General features: G+C 42.3%; 2 protein-coding genes across 8 annotated transcripts in view; one reads left to right on the top strand and one right to left on the bottom strand.

The window, feature by feature from the left end:
* The window catches only part of LOC309608508 (uncharacterized protein), a gene marked incomplete at its 5' end in the record, with an annotated part of 555,765 nt that overhangs the window by 109,704 nt on the left and 423,520 nt on the right, over positions 1–22,541 (top strand). The window lies entirely within an intron of this gene.
* The window catches only part of MYRIP (myosin VIIA and Rab interacting protein), a 223,647-nt gene continuing 216,095 nt past the window's right edge, over positions 14,990–22,541 (bottom strand). For both annotated transcript variants that reach the window (XM_082348456.1, XM_082348457.1), the window contains 2 exons: positions 21,150–21,268; positions 14,990–17,148 (listed from right to left, as the gene is read on the bottom strand). In XM_082348456.1, the coding sequence (XP_082204582.1) occupies positions 17,116–17,148; positions 21,150–21,268 (152 nt within the window). In that variant the 3' untranslated portion in view covers positions 14,990–17,115. The remainder of the gene's footprint in view (positions 17,149–21,149; positions 21,269–22,541) is intronic.

The following is a 22,541-nucleotide window of genomic DNA, read 5'->3' as shown; positions in this document are numbered from 1 at the left end:
TGTCTAGAATTGGCCAAGCTATAGAGACAGAAAGTAGATTAGTTGTTGCCTAGGGGTGGGGGTGTGTTTGAGGGGAAATGGGTAGTGGCAGCTATTGAATATGTAGTTTCATTTTTTTAAAATTAATTTTTATTGGAGTATGGTTGCTTTACAATGTTGTGTTAGCCTCCACTGCACAACAAAATGAATCAACCATACACATACAGATATCCCCTCCCTTTTGGACTCCCCTCCCATTTAGGTTACCACAGTGCATTAGGTAGAGTTCCCTGTGCTACATAGTATGTTCCCATCAGTTGTCTATTTTATACGTAGTATCAATAATGTATATATGTCAATCCCAGTCTCCCAGTTCCTCCCACCCCACCCCTTTACCCCTTGGTACCTATACATTTGTTCTGTAGTTTCTTTTTTGAGTTATGAGAATGTTCTAAAATTAATTATGGTGATGGGTAAATTGTATGTTATGTGAATTATATCTCAATAAAATGGTAATAAAGAGGATACAAAAAAGTAAAAAATAAACAGTTTCTCTTATTCATTGTCAACATATTAAATAAAATATTAGCAAATCAAGTCAGTACTGTATCCAAAAGAATATTATTAACCCAGACATGCCAGGATAACCTTTCATAAGCAAGTAAATTATTAAAATTGCTGTAAACGCTTCAGAATTTAATATACAAAGATTTAAATATAGAGTTTTGCCATTTTGTAGGAGCACAGAGAAATGTTCACCAGCCAGGGGCTGAGGAATCCTCCACACCCCAAGTCTTTAACAAATCACAATGACAGACTTTTACAACTCGAACACAACCAAGACTACTCCCAGGAGTTGTGTTTTAATTAGTAGTGTTGGAGGGTTGGGACACCGAGAAGGGGAATGGAGACTTGGTGATACTCGAGCAGAGGTGACGGAGACCTTGTATCTCTCAGAGATGAAACCCCTCGACAGCATGGGAAAGAAAAGTGGACATCATAGTTTTAAGTCACCTAGTTTCAGAAAAGCTCTGTGTAAAGGGGTACTGAGAACATACATTTGGAAAGCCACACAGCATCATTTCATTGAGCTTTAACTTGGAGGTACAGAAATGATGCACTACTACATTGTGAAGAGACTGATCCCTCCCTTCCCCAATACAGTGACAAATTTAAGGACACAAGCTGTATGGTCATCTCAATAAGATGAAAAAACAAACAAACAGATTTTAATTGATCAGCTGGCTCTATTCTCCAAGGACACTGCCTCCTCTCCCCACCCAATAAGGACAGGTCGAGGACCGCAGTGTGGGAGTTAAGGCTGCATGTTATAGGATCTCATACAATTTCTGGAAGTGGGATGACACAGGAGGTTGTTGCTTCTTATTTCAAACAAGGATAGACCAGTGATGTTCCCAAGTCTCAAATTTATGGCGATATTTTCGTTGTAATAATAGCTTGCCTGAATTCTTTTCTTAGCTCACTTTAATATGAGAGCTACTTAATTGATTCTATTACTCTTTTAACTGAGCCACCAGTTATTTTTTTTTACATTCAATATGCCCCTATCATAGTCTGCCTACTATGGTATGTAATCCCAGAACGATGATGTCCTTATGTCACAGGGCTGCACAAAGCTCTGGTAACAGCCTCATGCTCTTCATGTTTTGTCAGTTTCTTGGGCCGTTCGGTCTACATTTTCAAGACTTTTGAGTTTAATCACCTTTCTTTATTGGAAACATTTTCTTTATTTAATGGATTTGCAATGCTGGTAAAACAATGTAACCCAAGATTCAGTTCCTTCCTTCCTCTCTCCCTTCCTTCCTTCCTTTCCTTCCTTCCTTCTTTCTTTTGACAGGATTGTATCTCATCTAAGCAAAGAAAAAAAGAAATATTCATGTGTCAAAATAGTAATAGCTTGCATTTACTGAGTGTGCACTATGTACCAGGTCAGGGCTAAGTGCTTTCCAGGCAATATTTCTATTTCCCTTAGCCTCATTTAAAATTCTGGACCACAAATCCCAAATGGGCAGTCAGCGCCACACTTCTTACTGCACTTCCTAGGATGTTTTTCTTCTTCTCACTCTCTACAATGATGATTTCATACATCTTCTCTCTTCTCAAACCCAAATTCCATCCCCTATGTTCCTTCTCAGCTGATGACCTTGCTCATATTTTACTAAGAATATAGAAACAATCAGATGGAAACAAACATCATCCAGTCACCAAATCTCCAAATCTCACTGTGTTTGTACCTCTGCTCTCTGACTTGCCAGCTTGTTACCATGGATAAGTATCCCTGCTTTCCTCTTTTGCCCTTTCAGAGATGTTGCTCCTGGAAGTATCCCCCTCTCCCTCTTGCATTTATAATGTCTCTCTCTCTCTATAGAATTAGTTCCACCAGGATGCAGATATTCTCTGGAATCTTCCATCTTAAAAGGACAAAAACAAAAATCCCTTTGACTTATATTCTTTTCTTGCCAGGACCCATTTCTCTACTCTTCCAAAGATTTGTCTATCCTCACTCTCTCCACTTGCTCATGACTCATCTCTCCTTAACCCCTCCAAACAGGCTTCCACATCCACTGTTATGCTGAGACCATCCGTGCCCAAGTGTGCTTGACCTCCATATTGCCAACCCAATGCCATCTCACTGTTTCCATCTGACTTGGTCCTCTCTGCAGCATTTGATGAAGTGAACTACTCCTTTCTTCTCTTGGCTTCTATGACATCACCCTCATTGGTTTTCTTCCATATCATTGGTCACACTATTTCCAAAGGAGTTGGAAATAGTGACTCCTTCTCTGCTCAAACTGTGCCTATGTGTTTATTAAGATAAGAGGAAAAATCAGGAGATGGTGTGTTGGAAGCAAAGGGAAGGAAGTGTGCCTCCCAAAGGCTGGGTTATGAGTGGTGGTCACCAGCAGAGGACAGTTGAGCCCAGTGGACTGGCAACCCCACAGCTGCATTCAGTGGAATCATGGTGTCAGGATGAGGGGGAGAGAGCTGAAGTAGAGGAGACAGCTATTTCCAAATATCCATGACACCAGGGAGGGTCTCAGATCTCTTCCACTTGGGTTACACTGGTTATCATGAGCTACTGGCAAAAAGGAAATGCATTAGAATTCCTCTTGTGCTAAAGAAAAATAAACATGGAGAGGAAGTTATTCTGCATCAAAAGCATCTTTGAGGAAGGGAAACAAAGATGGAGAATTATGTAAGTAAAGCCATTCAGCTTTGAGAAATGGGTAGGACATAGAGGGTGAGAAAACAGATTAAATAAAAGAAAATCTACTCTTGGGGCTTCCTTGGTGGCGCAGTGGTTGAGAATCTGCCTGCCAATGCAGGGGACACGGGTTCGGGCCCTGGTCTGGGAAGATCCTACATGCCGCAGAGCAACTAGGCCCGTGAGCCACAATTGCTGAGCCTGCGCGTCTGAAGCCTGTGCTCCGCAACAAGAGAGGCCGCGATAGTGAGAGGCCCGCGCACCGCAATGAAGCGCGATGGCCCCCGCTTGCCGCAGCTAGAGGAAGCGCTCGCACAGAAACGAAGACCCAACACAGCCAAAATTAATTAATTAATTAATTAATTGAAAGAAAATCTACTCTTGAGTTCAGCTCACCTCAACCCCCTTTGAATATTAGGCATCTTTAATAATAATACTTTTCCACAGAAACATGAAAATTTGCAGAGCTGTCGGTAATAGCAGTGAGTTTGGAGGGCAATGTCATTGCTTCTTGGAGTATAATTCCAAAATAAAGGACCCCAGGCAATATAACGGACAATATCCTCAATAGCATTTTTTATGGTAACTGCAGAACGGGATTCCATGTGGTTTTTTCTTACAGATGTAAAAGAGTAAAGACCTTCACCCTCTTAGAAACAGTTGCGCATCTGTCAAAACTACCCAGCCACGAAAACCAAATCTGGCTTTTCAAAGTAAACATGTTATTTTCTATGTAATTGCTATAATTTAGCTGTGGGGACATCACTGACCCATTAGCAGAAAAAACAGATGGGATGAGATTTGTCTTCATGCATGAGCTAGGATGTTGTGAAAATATTAGAAATTATTAGCCATAAACTCAGTCACCAGGCTGTACAGCCAGAATGCTAAGTTACAAATAGTGGAGGAAATGGTACAAGCAGTCCATGAAGGACCTCTTTTAGTTACTCAGAATGATCATTTTTGATGTCTTTCACAGTAGCTAATTACAAAATGTGGAGATTGCAAAATCAGTTCAAGCGAAAATTTGAGCAAACTTCAGAGCAAGAGAAAGTACTTCTAATCCCCAAATCTGTTCTCACTGTTTCAGCTAATGGAACTGCCACTGACCCAGCAGCCTTGGCAGGAAACCTGGGGACCTTGCCACTCCTTTCTTCGCTCCTCTCCGCTCTTTCTGCTTGGTCTCTGAGTCAGCCTCCAACTCAGGAACACCTACTTTCAGCATCACTAGTGTCTTGGGCCAGGGTGGGGAGGTGATTAGGGAGTAGAATCATGTGAAATGTTAGGATTTTGTAAGGGGGATGGGGGCTGGCATGTGTATTCCTTAAAAGATTTTTTTAATTGAGGTATAGTTGATTTATAATGTTGTGTTAGTTTCAGGTGTACAGCAAAGTGATTCAGTTATACATACATACATATATATATATATATATATATATACTTTTTCAGATTTTTTTCCCCTTATATATGATTACAAGATATTGAGTATAGTTCCCTGTGCTGTACAGTAGGTCCTTGTTGGTTATCTATTTTATATATACAAGTGTGTATCTATTAATCCCATACTCCTAATTTATACCTCCCCCCTTTTCCCTTTGGTAACCATAATTTTGTTTTCTTTTTTAAAATAATTAATTAATTAATTAATTTTTTGGCTGCGTCGGGTCTTTGTTGCTGCGCTGGCTTTCTCTAGTTGTGGCGAGCAGGGACTACTCTTCATTGTGGTGTACGGGCTTCTCACTGCGGTGGCTTCTCTTGTTGCGGAGCACGGGCTCTAGGCGCACAGGCTACAGTAGTTGTGGCTCGTGGGCTCTAGGCACGTGAACTTCAGTAGTTGTGGTGCACAGGCTTAGTTGCTCTGCGGCACGTGGGATCTTCCCGGACCAGGGCTCGAACCCGTGTCCCCTTCATTGGCAGCCGGATTCTTAACCACTGCACCACCAGGGAAATCCCCTAATTTTGTTTTCTATGTCTGTGAGTCTCTTTCTGTTTTGTGAGTAAGCTCATTTGTATCATTTTTTTTTAGATTCCACATGTAAGTGATATCATATGATATTTCTTTCTCTGTCTGACTTACTTCACTTAGTGTGATAATGTCTAGGTCCATCCATGTTGCCACAAATGGCATTATTTCATTCTTTTTTAATGGCTGAGTAATATTCCATTGTATATATGTACCACATTTTCTTTACTCATTCATCTGTCGATGGACATTTAGGTTGCTTCCATGTCTTAGCTATGGTGAATAGTGCTGCTATGAACATTGGGGTGCGTGTATCTTTTCGAATTAGAGCTTTCTCCAGATATATGGCATGTGTATTCTTTCTTTTCTTTTTTCTATAAATTTATTTATTTTTGGCTGCATTGGGTCTTTGTTGCTGCACGCAGGCTTTCTCTAGTTGCGGCAAGCGGAGGCTACTCTTTGTTGTGGTGTGCGGGCTTCTCATTGCGGTGGCTTCTCTTGTTGTGGAGCACGGGCTCTAGGAGCGCGGGCTTCAGTAGTTGTGGCACACGGGCTCTAGAGCACAGGCTCAGTAGTTGTGGCGCATGGGCTTAGTTGCTCTGCGGCATGTGGGATCTTCCTGGACCAGGGCTCGAACCCGTGTCCCCTGCATTGGCAGGCGGCTTCTTAACCACAGGGAAGTCCCGGCATGTGTATTCTTAAAAAGCACCCCAGGGAACTCTGAGTATCCTTTCCAGCCACACAGTTCAGAACCTCAGGGTGTAATACAGATGCTCAAGATCATAGGGAATCCAGGTTCTTTTGCAGCAGGAACACATTTTCCAAACCCCAAATGTGTCATTCAGTCAAAATAAAGGAACAAAAGGAACCATGAAGGAGCCATGGAGGAACAGGAAAGAACAGAGAACAAGCCAGACTCATGGATTTGAGATGCTCAACACAGATCTTTGACCCCCGCCCCCCTCAACCCGCCCAGCCTATCTCTGGGAAATACAACACTGCCCACTCCTGATTGTGCATCCTCCTCTAAAGGCATGCCAACATCATTAATTCTGTGTCTTATTTCCTTTCCTAGACTGCAAGCTTCCAGAGAGCAGGATTGTATCTTTCTTTCTACCTATCTAGTGCTGGGTACCAGCCTGGCAAAGCCTAGACACTAAGACATGTTGCTGAATTCAGTGAGTGAATGTGTGTTTATAATCTTCACGTGGTTATCTCCATCAGGATGTCCCAGAAGCACCTTAAACTCAATGTGACCCAACTTGATCCTTTTATCGAGATTCTGCTCAACCTTGTGCTTCCATTTCTGTATTGGTTAGTGCAATCCGGTCACGCAATCAGAGCCCTGATGTCTTCCAGTCTTTATACTACTTGACTGCTCAGTAGCCACTCATTCACTTCCTTTTCAAACTTCCTTGTTTCCTGAGACATGATTCTCTTCTGATTTTCCTTCTACCATTCTGACTGCTCTTCCCTCTGCCGGTCCAGTTCTCCAGGGCCAGGGCCCTCGGTCCTTATCCTATTTTATAAGCTCCATCAGTGATCCCATCCGTAGGCACAGCTCCTAGCTCCATCCAGGTCCCAACAACTTTCTGATCTTTAACTCCAGCCTGATCTCTACAATTGTGGATCCACCCACCTCCCAGACCTCTCCACTTGGCCAACATCTCCAATCAAACATATCCAAAAGGGAGTCTTCCTTCCCCAGCCCCCAGCTCAATGAATAGAACCAGACAGAGGTCTGTGTGCATCCTTCGCACTTCAATCTTTTTAATTGCCCATATCCAACCAATTCCCAAATCCCATTTTTGCCTCCAAAAATTCTTCTGCATCCAACAAAATTCTCCTTCCTCACTGTCCTAATCTAAGCTGTCTTGATTTCTTCCTGGACTCTATAGGAAGTCTCCGAATTTGTCTATCGGAGACAAATTTGTCTCTTTGCCCTGATACAATATGTTCCTTACACTAAAAATTCACAAATCTGCTCAGGTCACTTCCCTTCTGAACTTTTCAGTGTCTCACCACGAATCATGAATTAGACAAAATGCACCATATCAATCCAGACATGCACATAAATGATATATATCTGTATGAATGGGATGAAAATAGGGAAACACGCAGAATGCTCTATATACAAATGAAGGGGTAGATCATGTAACTAGGTGGGAAATGATATCTTAACAGTGAGTCCCAGTGCTCTGCACAGGTAGAGAACTGTTTCTGGGTAAGTGATTGGGGCAGAAAGTGGGACACTTATGCCCTGAGTTTTCAGTGGGGTCAGGGCATCAGAGAGGCCCTAGGAGTTGGCCACAACATTCTGTAGGTCAAAGGCGAGGAGTCAGGGCACAGGAGGAGACTGGTGCTGTGGGGGGAGCCCACTATTGTTTGGAAAAAAGACTTTTGAGGAACAGGAAAGTCTAAGTTAGATTTTCAGCTACTAGGTGATATGCTATATGCCCCTGCTCCCCGACCTCTCCCCCACTCCCAGCCTCTGCCAACTCCTGCTGCCCGTCAGCCCTTCAGTGAGGTCTATTACAAGGCTGGTTGATCTCTTAGTTGTTGCTGTTGTTTTAAGTGCAAATAGTGAAAGGGTTAAACTTCCCTCCTGGATTGATGCAATACAAAACAGAGGCTGCAATAAGGACGCAAAACCGTTGATCTCCATAAGCACAAATTCACAGGCTTTTGGGAAAGTCTTTGGGCTTTAAGGGAAATAGAATTAGGGGATCGAAGCAGTGTAGATTTGAATCTAGATTTTTCGTGGCGTGCAGCCTACTCTTACCTTCAACCATGTGGGCTACACTAGGATTCTCCTGGGCTGGGGAGGGGTCAGGAACCATCAGAGAGGACGTGACTTTTGAACTGAGCCTTCTTAAAGGATGGGTAGGAGTTTTCAAAGTCAGAGGGAGGCATTCCAGAGGACTGAATATAATGTGGGAAGATGCAGAGTTGAGAAAGTTCCTAGTTTTAATGGTTTGTGACCCACAGAGGGTAGATGGGGCCCTACCAGGAGCTATGGTCCAGAATTACCCACCGTTACAGCCCAGCTCTGATGATGCCTGGAACAGACTTTCCAACCACATTTAGATCTGTCTTTTTAGCATTAGCCAGGACACCCATTTTCCCCTGCAGTCAAAGACAGAGTGGGGGCCAGGGGAACAGAATCCTAACTGCTTCAAGTCAAGGCTGGGTGACTTACTCCTTTGTCATTAGACAGTTCAATGATCAATGGGCACCAAGCTGACAACTGGCCAAGTGGCATCAGCAGAGCTGTTGTACCACAGACAGTCAAAATTTCAACAGACTAGGGTCACTAGGAAGAATTGCTACTGGTCACAGAAAAGACAATAACAGTGTCATTTAAAGACAAAGAAGAACCTCTGTTCTGCCAGACTGAGGACAGCAACTCATTCATCACCAGGATGGTTCTACAAAGACCCAAATTACAAACAGGGTGGAAGCGCTGATTCATAGAGTCTGTTTTCAGTGGTAGAGCATTCATGACACATGGTCTGCATTTATCAGGGCAAAGAATACTTGTCCAGCCTTTTCCTTTTAAAGATGAAAATCTTTTTCTGACTTCCCATTGGTTTGTCATGAAATGAATGAAATAGTAGGGAAGAATAAATCAGAAAGGACAGTCTTGAAAGTGCAAATTATGTCATTACTGGGAAGCAAGAAAGGGCATGTTGAAGATAGAAGTGAAATGGGAAACACCACCACCACTGCCGGCAAATAGCCCTTTCAATTAATCTTCAGTTAAGTAATTACCACATTGCAGTGAATGAGGACAGCAATTACATGACTTTTCATCCTGTCGCCTTGACACCTAGCACCTCATGGTTGGGGCACATCCTGGCCCTGGGCCAGCACTGCCCCTTGTCATTTGCTATACACAGTACATGGAAGAGAAGGCAGCTCTCACAGTCTGAGGCCCCCAGGCCCCCAGTCCTGTCTCTCCCTGAGCAAGTACAAAGCTGAGAACTCCGTGAACTTGGTGGCACTGTCTGGGAGGTGCCAAAGGCATACTCCCCAGATTTGCTATGATGACAGCAGAGGACAGACTCTCCTGGACTCATGGAAGATGTTATGAGTTGACAGGAGTGCAGGTGGCGTTTGGTGCACTTTTCCTGCACAAGTAGACTTCCCAGAAGCTCTCAGGTTGCTGGGTCTGTAAACTGCTGCGCCTATCTGGCTGGCTCACTCTGGGCACTATGATACAAAGGGAGGCAAGGCTGGATAGAGGAGGGGGCTGTTACCTGGTCCACCTGGCTCACAGCCTGGCTCACCTGGCTCTACAAGCAGAGATTTAACTTTGTCCACTTCAAAGAGCCACAAGGAAACTTTATTGGAAATCCCCACTCCTCAAGGCTGCCCACTGGGTTGTTTCCAGGCAAGGATAACTTGATATCTCTCGGGAGTTCAGTTAGGGTAGTTGGGTAGTAAGTAGACATTTCCTCCCTGGGCTGGGGAGGAGAGCAAGGGAAACAGGCAACACTGACAGAAAGCTTTTCCCTAAAGGGATGGAACAACACTCATTTCAGGGCTCAACCAATAGATTGGGGCTCTCTCGATAACTTCCTCACCTCTGCCCTTCTTGCAGCTGCCCTTTAAGCACTGGGTTTGATCTTGAGAGTTAGCATTGTCCCTGACAGGGGTGACGATGGGGACTAGCTGGAGGGGGAATTTGAGTCATCAGAAGTTTACAAGGTTTTCTAACTAGTAGGTGGTCTTTAAACTTTTTGGGCCACACATCCCACCAGTAAAAACTGTTTGACAATGCACCCCCAAAATATGCATATTCATTTATAAATTACTTACATGTACTTTCATCTATCCATATATTTAATATTGGTAAATCTTACTTCCAGATAAAAAATGAGTATAAGTAAAAGGACTAATTGTTCTTTCCCATGACCTCAGTGGACCATCTTCTGTACCCCTTGTGTACCCCACTTTGGAAACTGCTCTTCTAACCTTTGAGTTCCCCAAGTTCTGGCTTTTCATGGGCAAAGGATGAAGGAGAGAGATCCACACAGAGAAAAAATGGTTCTTGGCTGAGCACATGGGTTTTGTTCAAAGAAGTCAGTGAAAAACGTGAGCATCTCAACGTCCTCCCTGCCTTATCAGTGATGGCAGGAAGGAGTGATGGCACCCAAGAACTCTGTGTTAGCTCTTGGACAGCTTAGAGACAGTGTTTTAAGAGACCCGCTAAACTAAGCCAAAGTTACTGGTGTCTCACTGGGGCCTGCAGGTCTTGAGCATCTGTGGATACAGGGGCTTGTGCTTTTGGATTCTGGACAGCAGGTGCCTGGACCGTTCACTGCCACCTGGGGTTGCTCCACTGTCTTTAGAAAAGGGGAGAGGGTGAAGTAGAGGTTTGGGGAGAGCCTTTTGCTTCTCCATCTTGGTGTTGAGATCCCTCCTATACACTTCGGTGTTGGGAGGATGCTCACCCCCAGCCCCAGGATGGGCATGAGGGTGCCTGTTGGGCACCTTCTTCAGTTGAGTTGCTTGGGCATGGTAACCATAGTCTAAAGCTAGGACCACCGTGGCCAGCCTAGGTGAACCAAATTTGTTTTAAGCACCTGCTCTGTGCCAGGCTCTGCATGGGATGAATGGAGCCCACTTCCTCAAGAAGCTTTCAGGTCAATGCAGGAGAAAGATAATCAAACATGTACATGCAGTGCAGGGGATGTCTTAGTTTGGGGTTTCCCCAAAGGAGATTCTGTGTTGAGTAGTTCATTTGGGAGGTGACCCCCAGGGTACATGCTGAGGGACAGGGGATGTGAGAGAATGAAGGGAGAAAAGTCACAAAAGAAGCACTAATGAACAGGTTACTGCTGTGGGTACCTGGACCTCAATCCTGCAGGGGACCCTCTGAGGGACTCTATCAAACCGTGCTACTCAAAGTATGAGCAGCACATCAGCATCATCCGGAAGCTTGTTAGAAATGCAGCATCATGGGCCCCACCAGGCCTGCGAATCAGAATTTGCACATTAAAGTTTGAGAAGCACTGCCTTTAATCTTTCATCTTTATCAAACATGATAACTTTGATATAAAACATATATTTCTATATTTGAGGACTTGATTCTACACAACTGGATCCTTCTGAATAACTTCTTTGAGGTCTCCAACATTTGAAGTGGATATTAAAGTTTTCCAGTCCCTTGAAAGCTCTTTAAAATGCAACTCCATTTACCTGCACTTTATCATAATTATAACTCAATTGCAGAGACAGAAGGCTCACACAACCAACTGTTCTGTAAAATGCAAATTTTGTATGGGAAATACTTCCCCTGGGAGAAAATAGAGTGGCTGTCATTTGGAAAGTTATTTTTAAAGGAATGTACCAAATGCCTCCTGTACTTTAAAGTTTTGTCAAAAATTTCAATGAATACAGGACCCTTTGTGAAAGATCAACACACACACACACACACACACACACACACACACACACACACACACACAGAGAGAGAAAGAGAGAGATGCTTCCAAAAAATGTAACAGAAGTTTAATATATCATGGCAGGTCAAAAGCAAGTAGCTCAATAGTTGCTAATACATCCTTTATATTGGCAAGTGATTTTACTTTTGATATTCACTCATCTTCATTTCATCACTAACACAAGGATTAATCTAAGGTTATAAAACTAATTTTTCACGTAGTGTATCAGTTAGCTATTACTGCATAATAAACCACTCCCAAACTCAGTGTTTTAAAAGAACAATGATTTATTCTTGCTCTCATGTCTACAGGTTGGCTGGGGTGGCTTTGATGATCTCTGCTGGGCTCAGCTCAGCTTGGCTGTAGGTTGGATCTGAGTCTGTTCCTTGGACCAGTGGGCTGCCTGTGGCTTGTGCTCATAGTGAATGGCAAATATAAGTGGACAAACCCAACTCCATAAATATATTTCAAGCCCCTTATGTAGCTCTTTTTCTAACATCTCATTAGCCAAAGCAAGTTACATGGTCAAATCCAAACCAAGGGTTGGATAATGCTATGGTCTGAATGTTTGTGTCCCCTCAAAATTCATGCTTTGAAACCTAACCCCTAAAATGATGATATTAGGAGGTAAGGCCTTTGGGAGGTGATTAGGTCAGGAGGGCTACACCCTCATGACTGGGATTAGTGCACTTTTAAAAGAGGCTCCAGAGAGATCCCTCGCCATGTGGCGACACAGTGAGAAGTCTGCAACAGGCTTCCACCACAACCTGACCATGCTGGCACTCTGATCTTGGACTCCCAGCCTCCAGAACAGTGAGAAATAAATTTTTGTGGTTTATAAACTTCCCAGTCTTTGGTATTTTGTAATAGCAGCCAGAAGACAGAGAAGTGTGCTCCACCAACCATGAGGCAAGTCACATGGCCAAGCCCAACGTCAGTGGGGTGAAGTAGTCACTCCTCCCAGAGTTAGAGGGTTAAGGGAGTGAATATTTGCAGCACAATAATCTCTTCTACTATGAGTACAAAAATTGAGGCACAGCATTTTGCAAAATAAATCATGGTGCTGATATTCGAATGATTTTCTTATTCCAAGAGAAAAAGGAGGAAACCAGTATTGAGGACCCATAGTTATCAAACATTCTGCTGAGAGTTTTCTCATGTGTTACCTCAATGACCCTTTTAACAACACCATGAGGAATATATTTTAACCCCATTTTACAGATGAGGTGATAAGCCACAGAGCTGGTGTGTGGAATATCAAAGAGTAGAGCCTAGTGTTTCCTGGCAGCCTTCAAATGCTGTGAATATTGGGTCACATTTTTTTTTTTTTGTCATGGCAAATCAAGCACCTATTTCTTAGGGGAAAATACTGTCTTTACTCTGTTCCTATTTACCCCAGAAGCAAGAAGAGCTGTAAACTTTCTATGAGTGTAGCTGCCCATCACTCTTGACACTCAAATTGTTGACCCAAACCAGTTCTCTTGAATACTCGGAGTGTTGATGCAGATTGGCTGCTCAGTACAAGCTTTTTGGGCTTCTGGGTTAGGGAGGCTGAATGCTCGGGTAACTGGAGTGTGGCTGGACCCTCTTGGCTGTCTTCCATGTCTTGCTGTCCTATGGGAATACGGTCTGGGGGTTGGGTGGGTTGAGAAGTCAGGAATTCTTGGTCCAGAAATGTTGCCTGAAGAGGATCTCAGAGGGTCTCCTAGTGTTGTTCTCCCAGCCAGCCCCATCTGAAATGCCCCACCAACCTAAGTGTTAGCTTGTTTGTTATGAATGTTTAGCAAACGTTATTGTGCCAGGCACATTAATGGTAGTGTAGACAAAGGTGAACTGAGGACGGGGATGACTGGATTTATCCCATGATCTGTGTTTTTGCAGGGGATTCTGATGCCCACTCAAGCTTGAGTATTACTGCGTTAGCCTATCAGGCAGAGGAGGCTCTTGGCTTCTTCTCCTTCTCCTTCTCCTTCCCCTTCTTCCCTTCTTCTTCTCCTTCTTCTCCTTCTTCTTCTTCTTCTCCTTCTCCTTCTTCTCCTTCTCCTTCTCCTCCTCCTCCTCCTCCCCCCCCTCCTCCTCCCCCTCCTCCTCCTCCCCTCCCCCTCCCCTCCCCCTCCTCCCCCTTCCCCTCCCCTTCCCCTCCCCTTCCCCTCCCCTCCCCCTTCCCCTCCCTTCCCCTCCCCCTTCCCCTCCCCCTCCTCCCCCTTCCTCTTCCTCTTCTCCTCCTCCTTCCTCTTCCTCTCCTTCTCCTCCTTCTCCTTCTTCTTCCTCCTCCTCCTCTTCCTCCCCCTCCTCCCCTTCTTCCCCTTCTTTCCCTTCTTCTTCTCCCCCTTCTTCCTCTTCTTCTTCTTTTTTTAAACTATAGTTGATTTGCAATATTGTGTTACTTTCAGGTGTACAGCTTCAGATGTTTTTCCATTATAGGTTATTACAAGATATTGAATATAGTTCCCTGTGTTATACAGTAAGTCCTTGTTCTTTATCAATTTTATATATAGTGGTGTGTATCTGTTAATCCCAAACTCCTAATTTATCCCTACCCCCTTTCCCCTTCGGGAACCATAAGTTTGTTTTCTATGTCTGTGAGTCTGTTTCTGTTTTGTAAGTAAGTTAATTTGTATCATTGTTTTAGATTCCATATATAAGTAATATCATATGATATGTCTTTCTGTCTGACTTCACTTAGTATGATAATCTCTAGGTCCATCCATGTTGCTGCTCTTGGCTTCTATTCATATTTTATTCCCTCATTCATTTCAGCTTAGTGGTGGGTTCCTAGTCCCGTCTGGGGATGGCAGGGCCAGTGTCTGGGCAGGCCAGCCTCAGAGGACCAACAACTGCCTCTGAGCCTGTGCAAGACTCTGGGAGAGTCACTGCCTTGCTTCTCACTCAGCTACGCAGTCCCTGCAGAGGTGGGCCGGGGCTTTTCCACTGATGTCCAGGCTTCCCTCCAGGGTCTCACCCAGGGTTCTCAAACTTGGCCCCACTGACATTCTGAGTTGGATAACTCTTTGCTGTGGGGGGCTGTCCTGCTCACTGTAGGGTGTTCAGCAGCATCCCTGGCCGCTATCCACTATGCGCATGCCCTGCCCCCACCAAGTTGCGACAATGTCCCCTGAGGCACAAAATCACACTGCCCCTCCTCCCTGCTTTGAGAACTGCTAGTGTTACCTGAGTGACCACTCAGTGGAGGTGGCCCTGGGAAATTGTGTTCTCAGGAGAACAAGCAATGGAGAGGTGAGTGGTGTAACTGGAAGGAACATGGGGTGTGGGGTCACCGTGGCTTTGAATCTTGGCCCCTCCAATGACTACCCCTTCTTCACTCCCATTCTTCTCTAACCAAACACACACACACACACACACACACACAGACATTATTTCCGTAAATGACTTTTACTTCTTTATCATTTCTCTTGACAGTAATTCTTGGCAATGTGCATATAACATGAAGGCAAGCATACTTTCAGAAGTCATCAAAGATATGGTCCTATTGGCCTCATTTTCTTAAACCATTAAAATATTTTCATTTATAAAAATTAATCTAAATATAAATATTGACACTGAAGATCAAAGTCACTTGATGACAAAATAATTCATCTGGAACTATAACATATGCTTATGGATTTTAATAGTAAATTAAATCTTTGCACTTATTTGGCACAAGGAAACCTTTATAAAAATTCAAATGCCATAGAGCAGGCTTCTTCTTCATTTTGTTTTTTTGCAAGGCTTACACAGTACACATTTTTGTCAAAGAAAACTGAGTATTTTAACACTGTAACACAACAATAGTTGCTTTTCATGCCTCTTAAAGAAAACGCTCTATTTGGAACTCAAATCTTTTTTGTTGTGTTTTTAAATTTTGTATTTGTTTGCTTTTAATCACACCAACAGAACAAAAAGCCAAAGATTTACTTTATTTCAAAGGAGTCATTTCTTTTGGATAACACATACACAGCATCAGCAAGGAGTATTACCAGAAGATAGGTAGACCCCCATCAGGAATGGATCATAACACACATTTCAGCAGCAAGTCAGGTCTGGAAATGTGCACAGCAGCAAAAGATTGTAGAAGTGGAAAACAACACAGAATGAGGCTCTGTCAGGCATTCGAGTTGTAATTAGCTTAAAGGTCTGACTTTGGAAAATTAATCACTCTGGCCCTCAGTCTCCAAATCTGAAAAGTGGGGATACCTACTGAATAGGGTTGCTATTAGGATTAAAATGAGAATAATATTGCCTCCTTCAGAGCAGTCACTTAATATACATCAGTCATGCTATTCCCTTGCCTCCCATGTTTTGCCTTCTTCCTCAGATTCAGAATTTATCAGGAGCAAATTAAAAAAAAGTTGCTAATGCTCAATTAATTGAGTGAAATTCCAGTTCCATTTGCTTTTATAAATACACTCTAAATAGTCATGCATGTGCGGCCACACACGTGGAGGTAGTGTCAGCTCTTGCGTCTGTTGAATTCAATTTGTCCTTGCTTTATTCAGACATGCAAATTTTCTCAAGTCTTAACCATTTTTATCTTTAAGGACATTTTACTACTTCTGCTGAATATTTATTGGGAAATAAATTTTGGAGGACAGCGTTTCCTTGTGTGGTTGTATCCTGCAATAATCCAGTTACCTAAACCTCATTTAGATGCAGTCAGTGCTAAACCACATCTTATTGATTCTAGACAGTGTGCTAAAGTTAAGCCAATGGTGGGCTTTTGCAAGCCCCTCCCCCCTTCAGAGCGAGGAAACTCTCAGCGAGTCCAAGGAAGAACCCTGAATTCTCAATGAGACATTGTTTCAGATAGACCTGGGCCGGCATGGGCGAGTCAGAGCTTTCGGTCCTGTGGCTTGTGACTGCAAAGCAGTGGGAGGAACTGGTGGTGTGGTGGGCTAGGAGCCAGCAGCAAGGAGGTGGCTGGAGGGACACCTTGAGAGTTGAGGGCTCCCCAAGTTAGACAGCCCCTAGTGCTCACTACAGGGGTTTTCACTTTTCTCCTTAGCATTTGTAGGACAAAGATGCTTGTGAGAGATTAATAAGAACTGATGAGTTAAATGTTAATACCCTTCCCTCCACTATCCCCCGACCCCAATAATATATTTTGGGAAAAATTATTGACATGTAATACTAGTTGAATCAAAGGGATTAAAAAAGGAAAAAAAAAAAAAAAAGGTCTTAAAGACAACACACAGTAGCAAAGCGAACAGGGAAAAGATGCATCTTTTAAACTGGAGCTCTACTGTTGGAAGCCAGCGTCTTGGTTTTCTGTCTTGGATTCTCCTGGGAGCCTAAGGCAGAGAGTAGGCAAGACCTTGATGCTGAAGTCTGGGTCTGCTTTCTGGCTGAGGTATCAGGACAGCCCTGTGCAGGGGTGCACTGTGGCCTCCCCACGCCCTCTCCTCAGGTGGAAATCCGTACAGTATTCAATGGCTGTTGGGTCAAGGCACTGTCGTGTACGGCCGGAGGCAGTGGGTCACTGGCAGTGGAGTTCCATGGTGCTAATACCTCACAGCAGACTCCAGGGTGGGCTCCTGAGGGGAGAAAATGAGCAGATGCAATCAACCACTTGGTGAAAGTGAGGAGAGGCCATTAACAACAATGTCTACTGCTTTTTTTATGTTGTAAAAGGTATTCATGCCCATTGACCAGTGAAATATTTCACAATATTCAAAAAGTGATGCATTTCTTACATGTACCTCTTAATCCATCTGATATTCATTTTGGTGTATGGAATAAGGCAAATTGATTCCCTTCCCACTGCATCCCGTTGGCTAATTTCCCAAGCAGAGTTTTTTAAAAAAATCATCTATACCTCCTCTACTGGTTCCTAATGCTTAAAAAAATCATATAACACATTTTCATATGTGCCTGTATCTATTTCTGAGCTTTCTATTCTATTTCATTAATCATCAGTTTCTTTACAGCTTTTAATTGGTTTTAAAATCTGGCAGGAAAATCACTTTAATTTTGCAAAATGCTCTTGTCTATTCTTTCTGATTTATTCTTACATGAACTTTAGTTCCAAGAAAATCCCACTGAGAATTTTATGAGAATTGCATTAAACTATAAATTAATTTGGAAAGAAATGAACTGCTGGTCGGATTTATTAATCAATATCTCAATATTAAAGGTATTGGTGGATTCCTGTAAAATTTACCTGGTAATTTATTATTTAATGTACTGCTGCATTTAGTTTGCTAATTTTTATTTAGCATGCCTCATCTCTCTGAAGAAGTACTATTGGTGTGTGGTTTGTATGCGTCTGTTTGTGCCTGTGTGTGTAAGATGTGTACATACTTACCAGCCCTGTTAACCCTTTAGTTGTTGCAGTTTTAACAGCTTTACAACTTGAATCTTTTAGTTTTGAGATTTTTTAATCCTCTGGAATATTTCATATTGCATGAGAATTAGCTCATAAAAATTTATCAGCAAAACCTTTGGGCCAGAGAATCTTTTTTGAAGTTTTAATAAATTTTAAAATTTTATTTAAGTCAGTTTTTACTGATATTCTGATTTGATCCTAATTTTACTAGAACTAAGACTTTAAAATTTATTAGCATAGATTTACATCACATTGTATATTTAAATTAAAAATTTACATCTCTATTAGAATCTCTTATTTTTTTATTTCTTGGGTTTTTTTCCTTGAATTGGCTAACAAAAATTTCTCTATTTTTCCAAAGATAAGCTCTTGGATTTATGATCATTTCTATAGCTTTTTGGTTTTAATTGGTTTATGCATTTATCTTTGATGTCTGAAATTCAAAGTCTAGTTCACTTGTTTTGCTTCTTCCTTCTTTAATAATGAAGAAAAGATTTAATACTGTGAATTTGACTCAGTGTGGTTCTGTATGTATCCCATTTGTTTTGATATATGTAATGTCTTCATTTTGTAAATGCTCTGTGGATTAGCTTTTTTCTTTAATCCAATAGTTACTTGGAAATATGTGTGAGATGTGCACGTTGTGTGTGTGTATGTGTATACTTGTGTATGTGGGTGCACATGCTTTAAAACTTCTGAGTAGGGTTTCTGACTATTTTAACTTTTGTTCTAATTTTCTAGATTTGCTCTATCCAATATGGTAGACACTAGCCACAAGTGGCTGTTTACATTTAGATTAATTTTTTAAAAATTTATTTATATTTTATTTTTGGCTGCATTGGGTCTTCGTTGCTGCATGCAGGCTTTCTCTAGTTGTGGCGAGCAGGGGCTACTCTTTGTTGCAATGCACAGGCTTCTTATTGCAGTGGCTTCTCTTATTGCAGAGTGCGGGCTCTAGGCGCGTGGGCTTCAGTAGTTGTGGTATGCGGCTCAGTAGTTGTGGCTCGCGGGCTCTAGAGCACAGGCTCAGTAGTTGTGGCTTACGGGCTTAGTTGCTCCGCGGCATGTGGAATCTTCCCAGACCAGGGCTCGAACCCGTGTCCCCTGCATTGGCAGGCAGATTCTTAACCACTGCGCTACCAGGGAAGCCCTAGATTAATTAAAATTAAATAAAATTTAAAAATCAGTTCCTCCAAGGCAGTAGCCACATTTCAAGGGCTCAGTAGCCACTTCTGGCTGGTGGCTACCATATTGGGCACTGCAGATATAGAACATTTCCATTATTTCATAAGGTGGATTCTTTACCAGTGGACCACCAGGGAAGTCCCTCTTATTTAAAGCTTAATAATTACACTATTCAAATTATCTAATTTGTATTTATTTCTGGTGTACTGGGCTTCCAAGGGCTGATAAGGGAATTTTAAAGTCATCAACCATGGCACATTAGATTGTGTTGCTCTATTGTTTTGCCAATTCAAGAAAGTCTCATGATTTACTTACTTTATCAGTATCTAAAACACCCTCCCTCCCTGTTTCTACTGTGTGCTTCTTGCCTTGAATTCTACTTTGTTTGAAAGTAATATTCCTGCCTTTTCTTTTTTGTTTGCATTTATTTAGCATAGAATGTTGTCTATTCTTTCATTTTTAACCTCTCAGTGTTATTTAAAGTTGATTTATTTAAGAAATAATTTATTGAGGTGAAATTTACAAAACATAAAATTAACCATTTAAAAATGAACAATTCAGTGGCATTTAGTACGTTCACAATGTTGCGCAACCACTGCCTCTATCAAGTTTCAAAACATACCATCACTCTGAAGTAAAACCTCTTACCCATTAAGCATTTCTTCCTATTCTCCCTCCCCAGAGCCCCTGGCAACCATTGATCTATGTTCTACATCTATGGAAGGTAATTTATTTATTATTTTATTTTATTTTTTAAGAGAGGGGAATCTGGAGCTTTATCCTTTAAAATTTTTTTATTTTTAAAATTTTTGTTGACGTATAGTTGATTTACAATGTTGTGTTAGTTTCAGGTGTACAGCAAAGCGATTCAGATAACACACACACACACACACACACACACACACACACACATATATATTCTTTTTCAGATTCTTTTCCCTTATAGGTTGTTAACAAAATATTGAGTATAGTTCCCTGAGCTATACAGTAGGTCTTTGTTGGTTATCTATTTTATATATATTAGTTAATCCCAAACTCCTAATTTATCCCTCTTCCCCACCCTCCACTTTCCCTTAAGGTAATTTATTTTTAACTATCTTATTTATAACAGACTCCTTCCCTGGCCCTAGTGGTCTGCCCTTTTAGTGTGATAATGCTTCTTTTTAGCTCTTTGAAGTAACAGCCAGGAGCCAGGTAACTGGACTTTGAAAGGTCAGGGGTAACGGCTGGCCAATGAAGCAAAGGCAGTGGGCAGCACTGTTGCCATATGGTACCTAAGAGATGCAGTAACTTGTGATTCAAAAGGGCATGCCCCCCATTATGCCATTATCTGGTGCTTCTGTGCTCATGACACAGGGACAGTGAGGGGGAGGAATGGGAAGGGAGTGACAGGTGATGCATAAAAGGCAACAGAATAGGTTTTGCCTTTCGTTGCTTCAATCTTGTCACCCAGCCATTGTCTACCCCCTCTGCATAACTGGTATCACTGAGGCAGTTTAGCTGGGTCTTCACCTCCCATATAAGCAGCATCAAGCATTTGCAAAATTCTGAAGCATATGTTGGTGTTAGGGTAATAATCCCTTAGCCTTCTTATATGATCTCCAGGTTTATGCAAATTATCCACTGTCGCTTCCTTTGCCGCATTTATGGGCAGCTGCTGACTTTTTTTCTGGAACACAAGTAATTAATGGCTTAGAAGAAATTTAAGGAAGAGTGAATAAGAATCAAAAACAGAATAAAAACTCTTATACCTCAATCGGACCTTATATTTCTGTCTACATATTTTTATTTCTCTTATATTAAATCTGGTTCATACAAGGAGCTGGAGATATAATTGACAGGATGTATCCACATACCCAAGAGGTTAGCAATATAAGGACCCCCTCCACCCAACCAACAGACCATGAGACCATGCAGGAAGGATGCTTCTTGGGGCTCTGACTGGGGACCTACAGAAAGAAGGGCTACAGAATGGAGGTGCCATCAACAGTGAGAGTAATTGGCATTAAGATAGAGATGACTTACTATCAAATCCTTGGTAGTGCTTTTCCTTTCTTTAGTCCTGTTTGTCGAGGAGTCTTGGAGAATGAAGTTGCGGTTAAATGTTTTAATGGTGGTCGCTGAAGATGCCTCAATTTTTTCAGCTAAAAGGAAACACGTAGGAATAAGTATTATCCAGAAGCTGGACTGATGGTTAAGGAAGAAAGACCAGGTGTCCAGATTACCCAGATTTTTGTTCTAGACTGGCATCTCATTCTGGTCCATAGGTCTGACTGTGGAAACTTTTTGTTCTGTTTATTTACTTATTTATTTATTGGTGGACCAAATAAATCAAGGCATCATTGGTGGCTTTCTAGGAAAATGTAGCTTGGAGATAATCCAATACAGTCTACAAACTCTTATTTGCAATTCTGAAATATAAAAGGCTCTAAAAACAGCAAATCTTTACAACTTTGGAGTCAAAATTGCCTGATGGCAAAACCTGACTTAAACTGATAAGTGGCCATTTCAAGTCCTTGTCCCTCTCATGGAGCGTGAACATTGTCACGCTTTGCTGCAAGGATATTAATGTGTTTATCAGACGCTACTCCAGACGCCACAGGAGGGGGCTGTCATGAAATACACAGTACATGTACCATATTACCTTTCTAAAGGGTTTCAAGTAAGGGATCATGGATCTGTAATGTATTTTAACTGTTTAGGGCTCTGGGGAATATAAAGTAGGCACTGAGTAAACATTTCTTGAACAATGAATGGTGGAACCAGGACTCAAACATATATCTTCTGACTTTCTACTCTTCTAGTTTGCAGGTCTAAATTTCTAGTTTGGCATCATCATTCTGTGGCTTCTGAATCTAGGGAAATTGTTGAAAATGTCCAGTAGATAAGGGTGATAGACCGGCATTGCTGGAATCTCTCTAGGTTGGGCTCTTTGTTAGATGCTTTTGGTGTCCTTCGCGCATCTCCCTGACAGTCACCATTCCAGCCCACACTGACAGCATCCTACTACAGGCATCACCACTCTCTCTTGGCCCATGAATGATGGGGTGGGTCAGAAGTACCAGGGAGTTAATGCCCCTACCAGAAATAACCTTCAAGCAAAGATGAGAGTTGAAATATCTCATCTTCCTATTCTTTGAGCAGGAAACTCTGAGGTGCGGTTGATACTGTCTCCCGGAAGTCCCCAGTAGGGGTTAGCCTCATTTGCCCAAAGCATCAAACTACTAATTAAAGTACATTATATTGGCTTAATTTCCTTCCCTGAATCTTTTCTCTCTTCCCTTTTCAGTGTTTCTTGGAATTACCTCCCAAATCACATCTTTGTCCCAGGGTCTGCCTCTTGGAGGAATTCAAGTCAAGATAGACTCTCCACAAGGGCAATTCTGGGTGAGAACACCCCATTAGATCTGGTCCTCA

The sequence above is a fragment of the Balaenoptera borealis genome (assembly GCF_965194805.1).
Source record: "Balaenoptera borealis genome assembly, chromosome: 12".
Lineage (NCBI taxonomy): Eukaryota > Metazoa > Chordata > Mammalia > Artiodactyla > Balaenopteridae > Balaenoptera > Balaenoptera borealis.
Note: the sequence above shows the minus strand (reverse complement) of the source record. Positions and strands in the feature narration are given on the sequence as shown.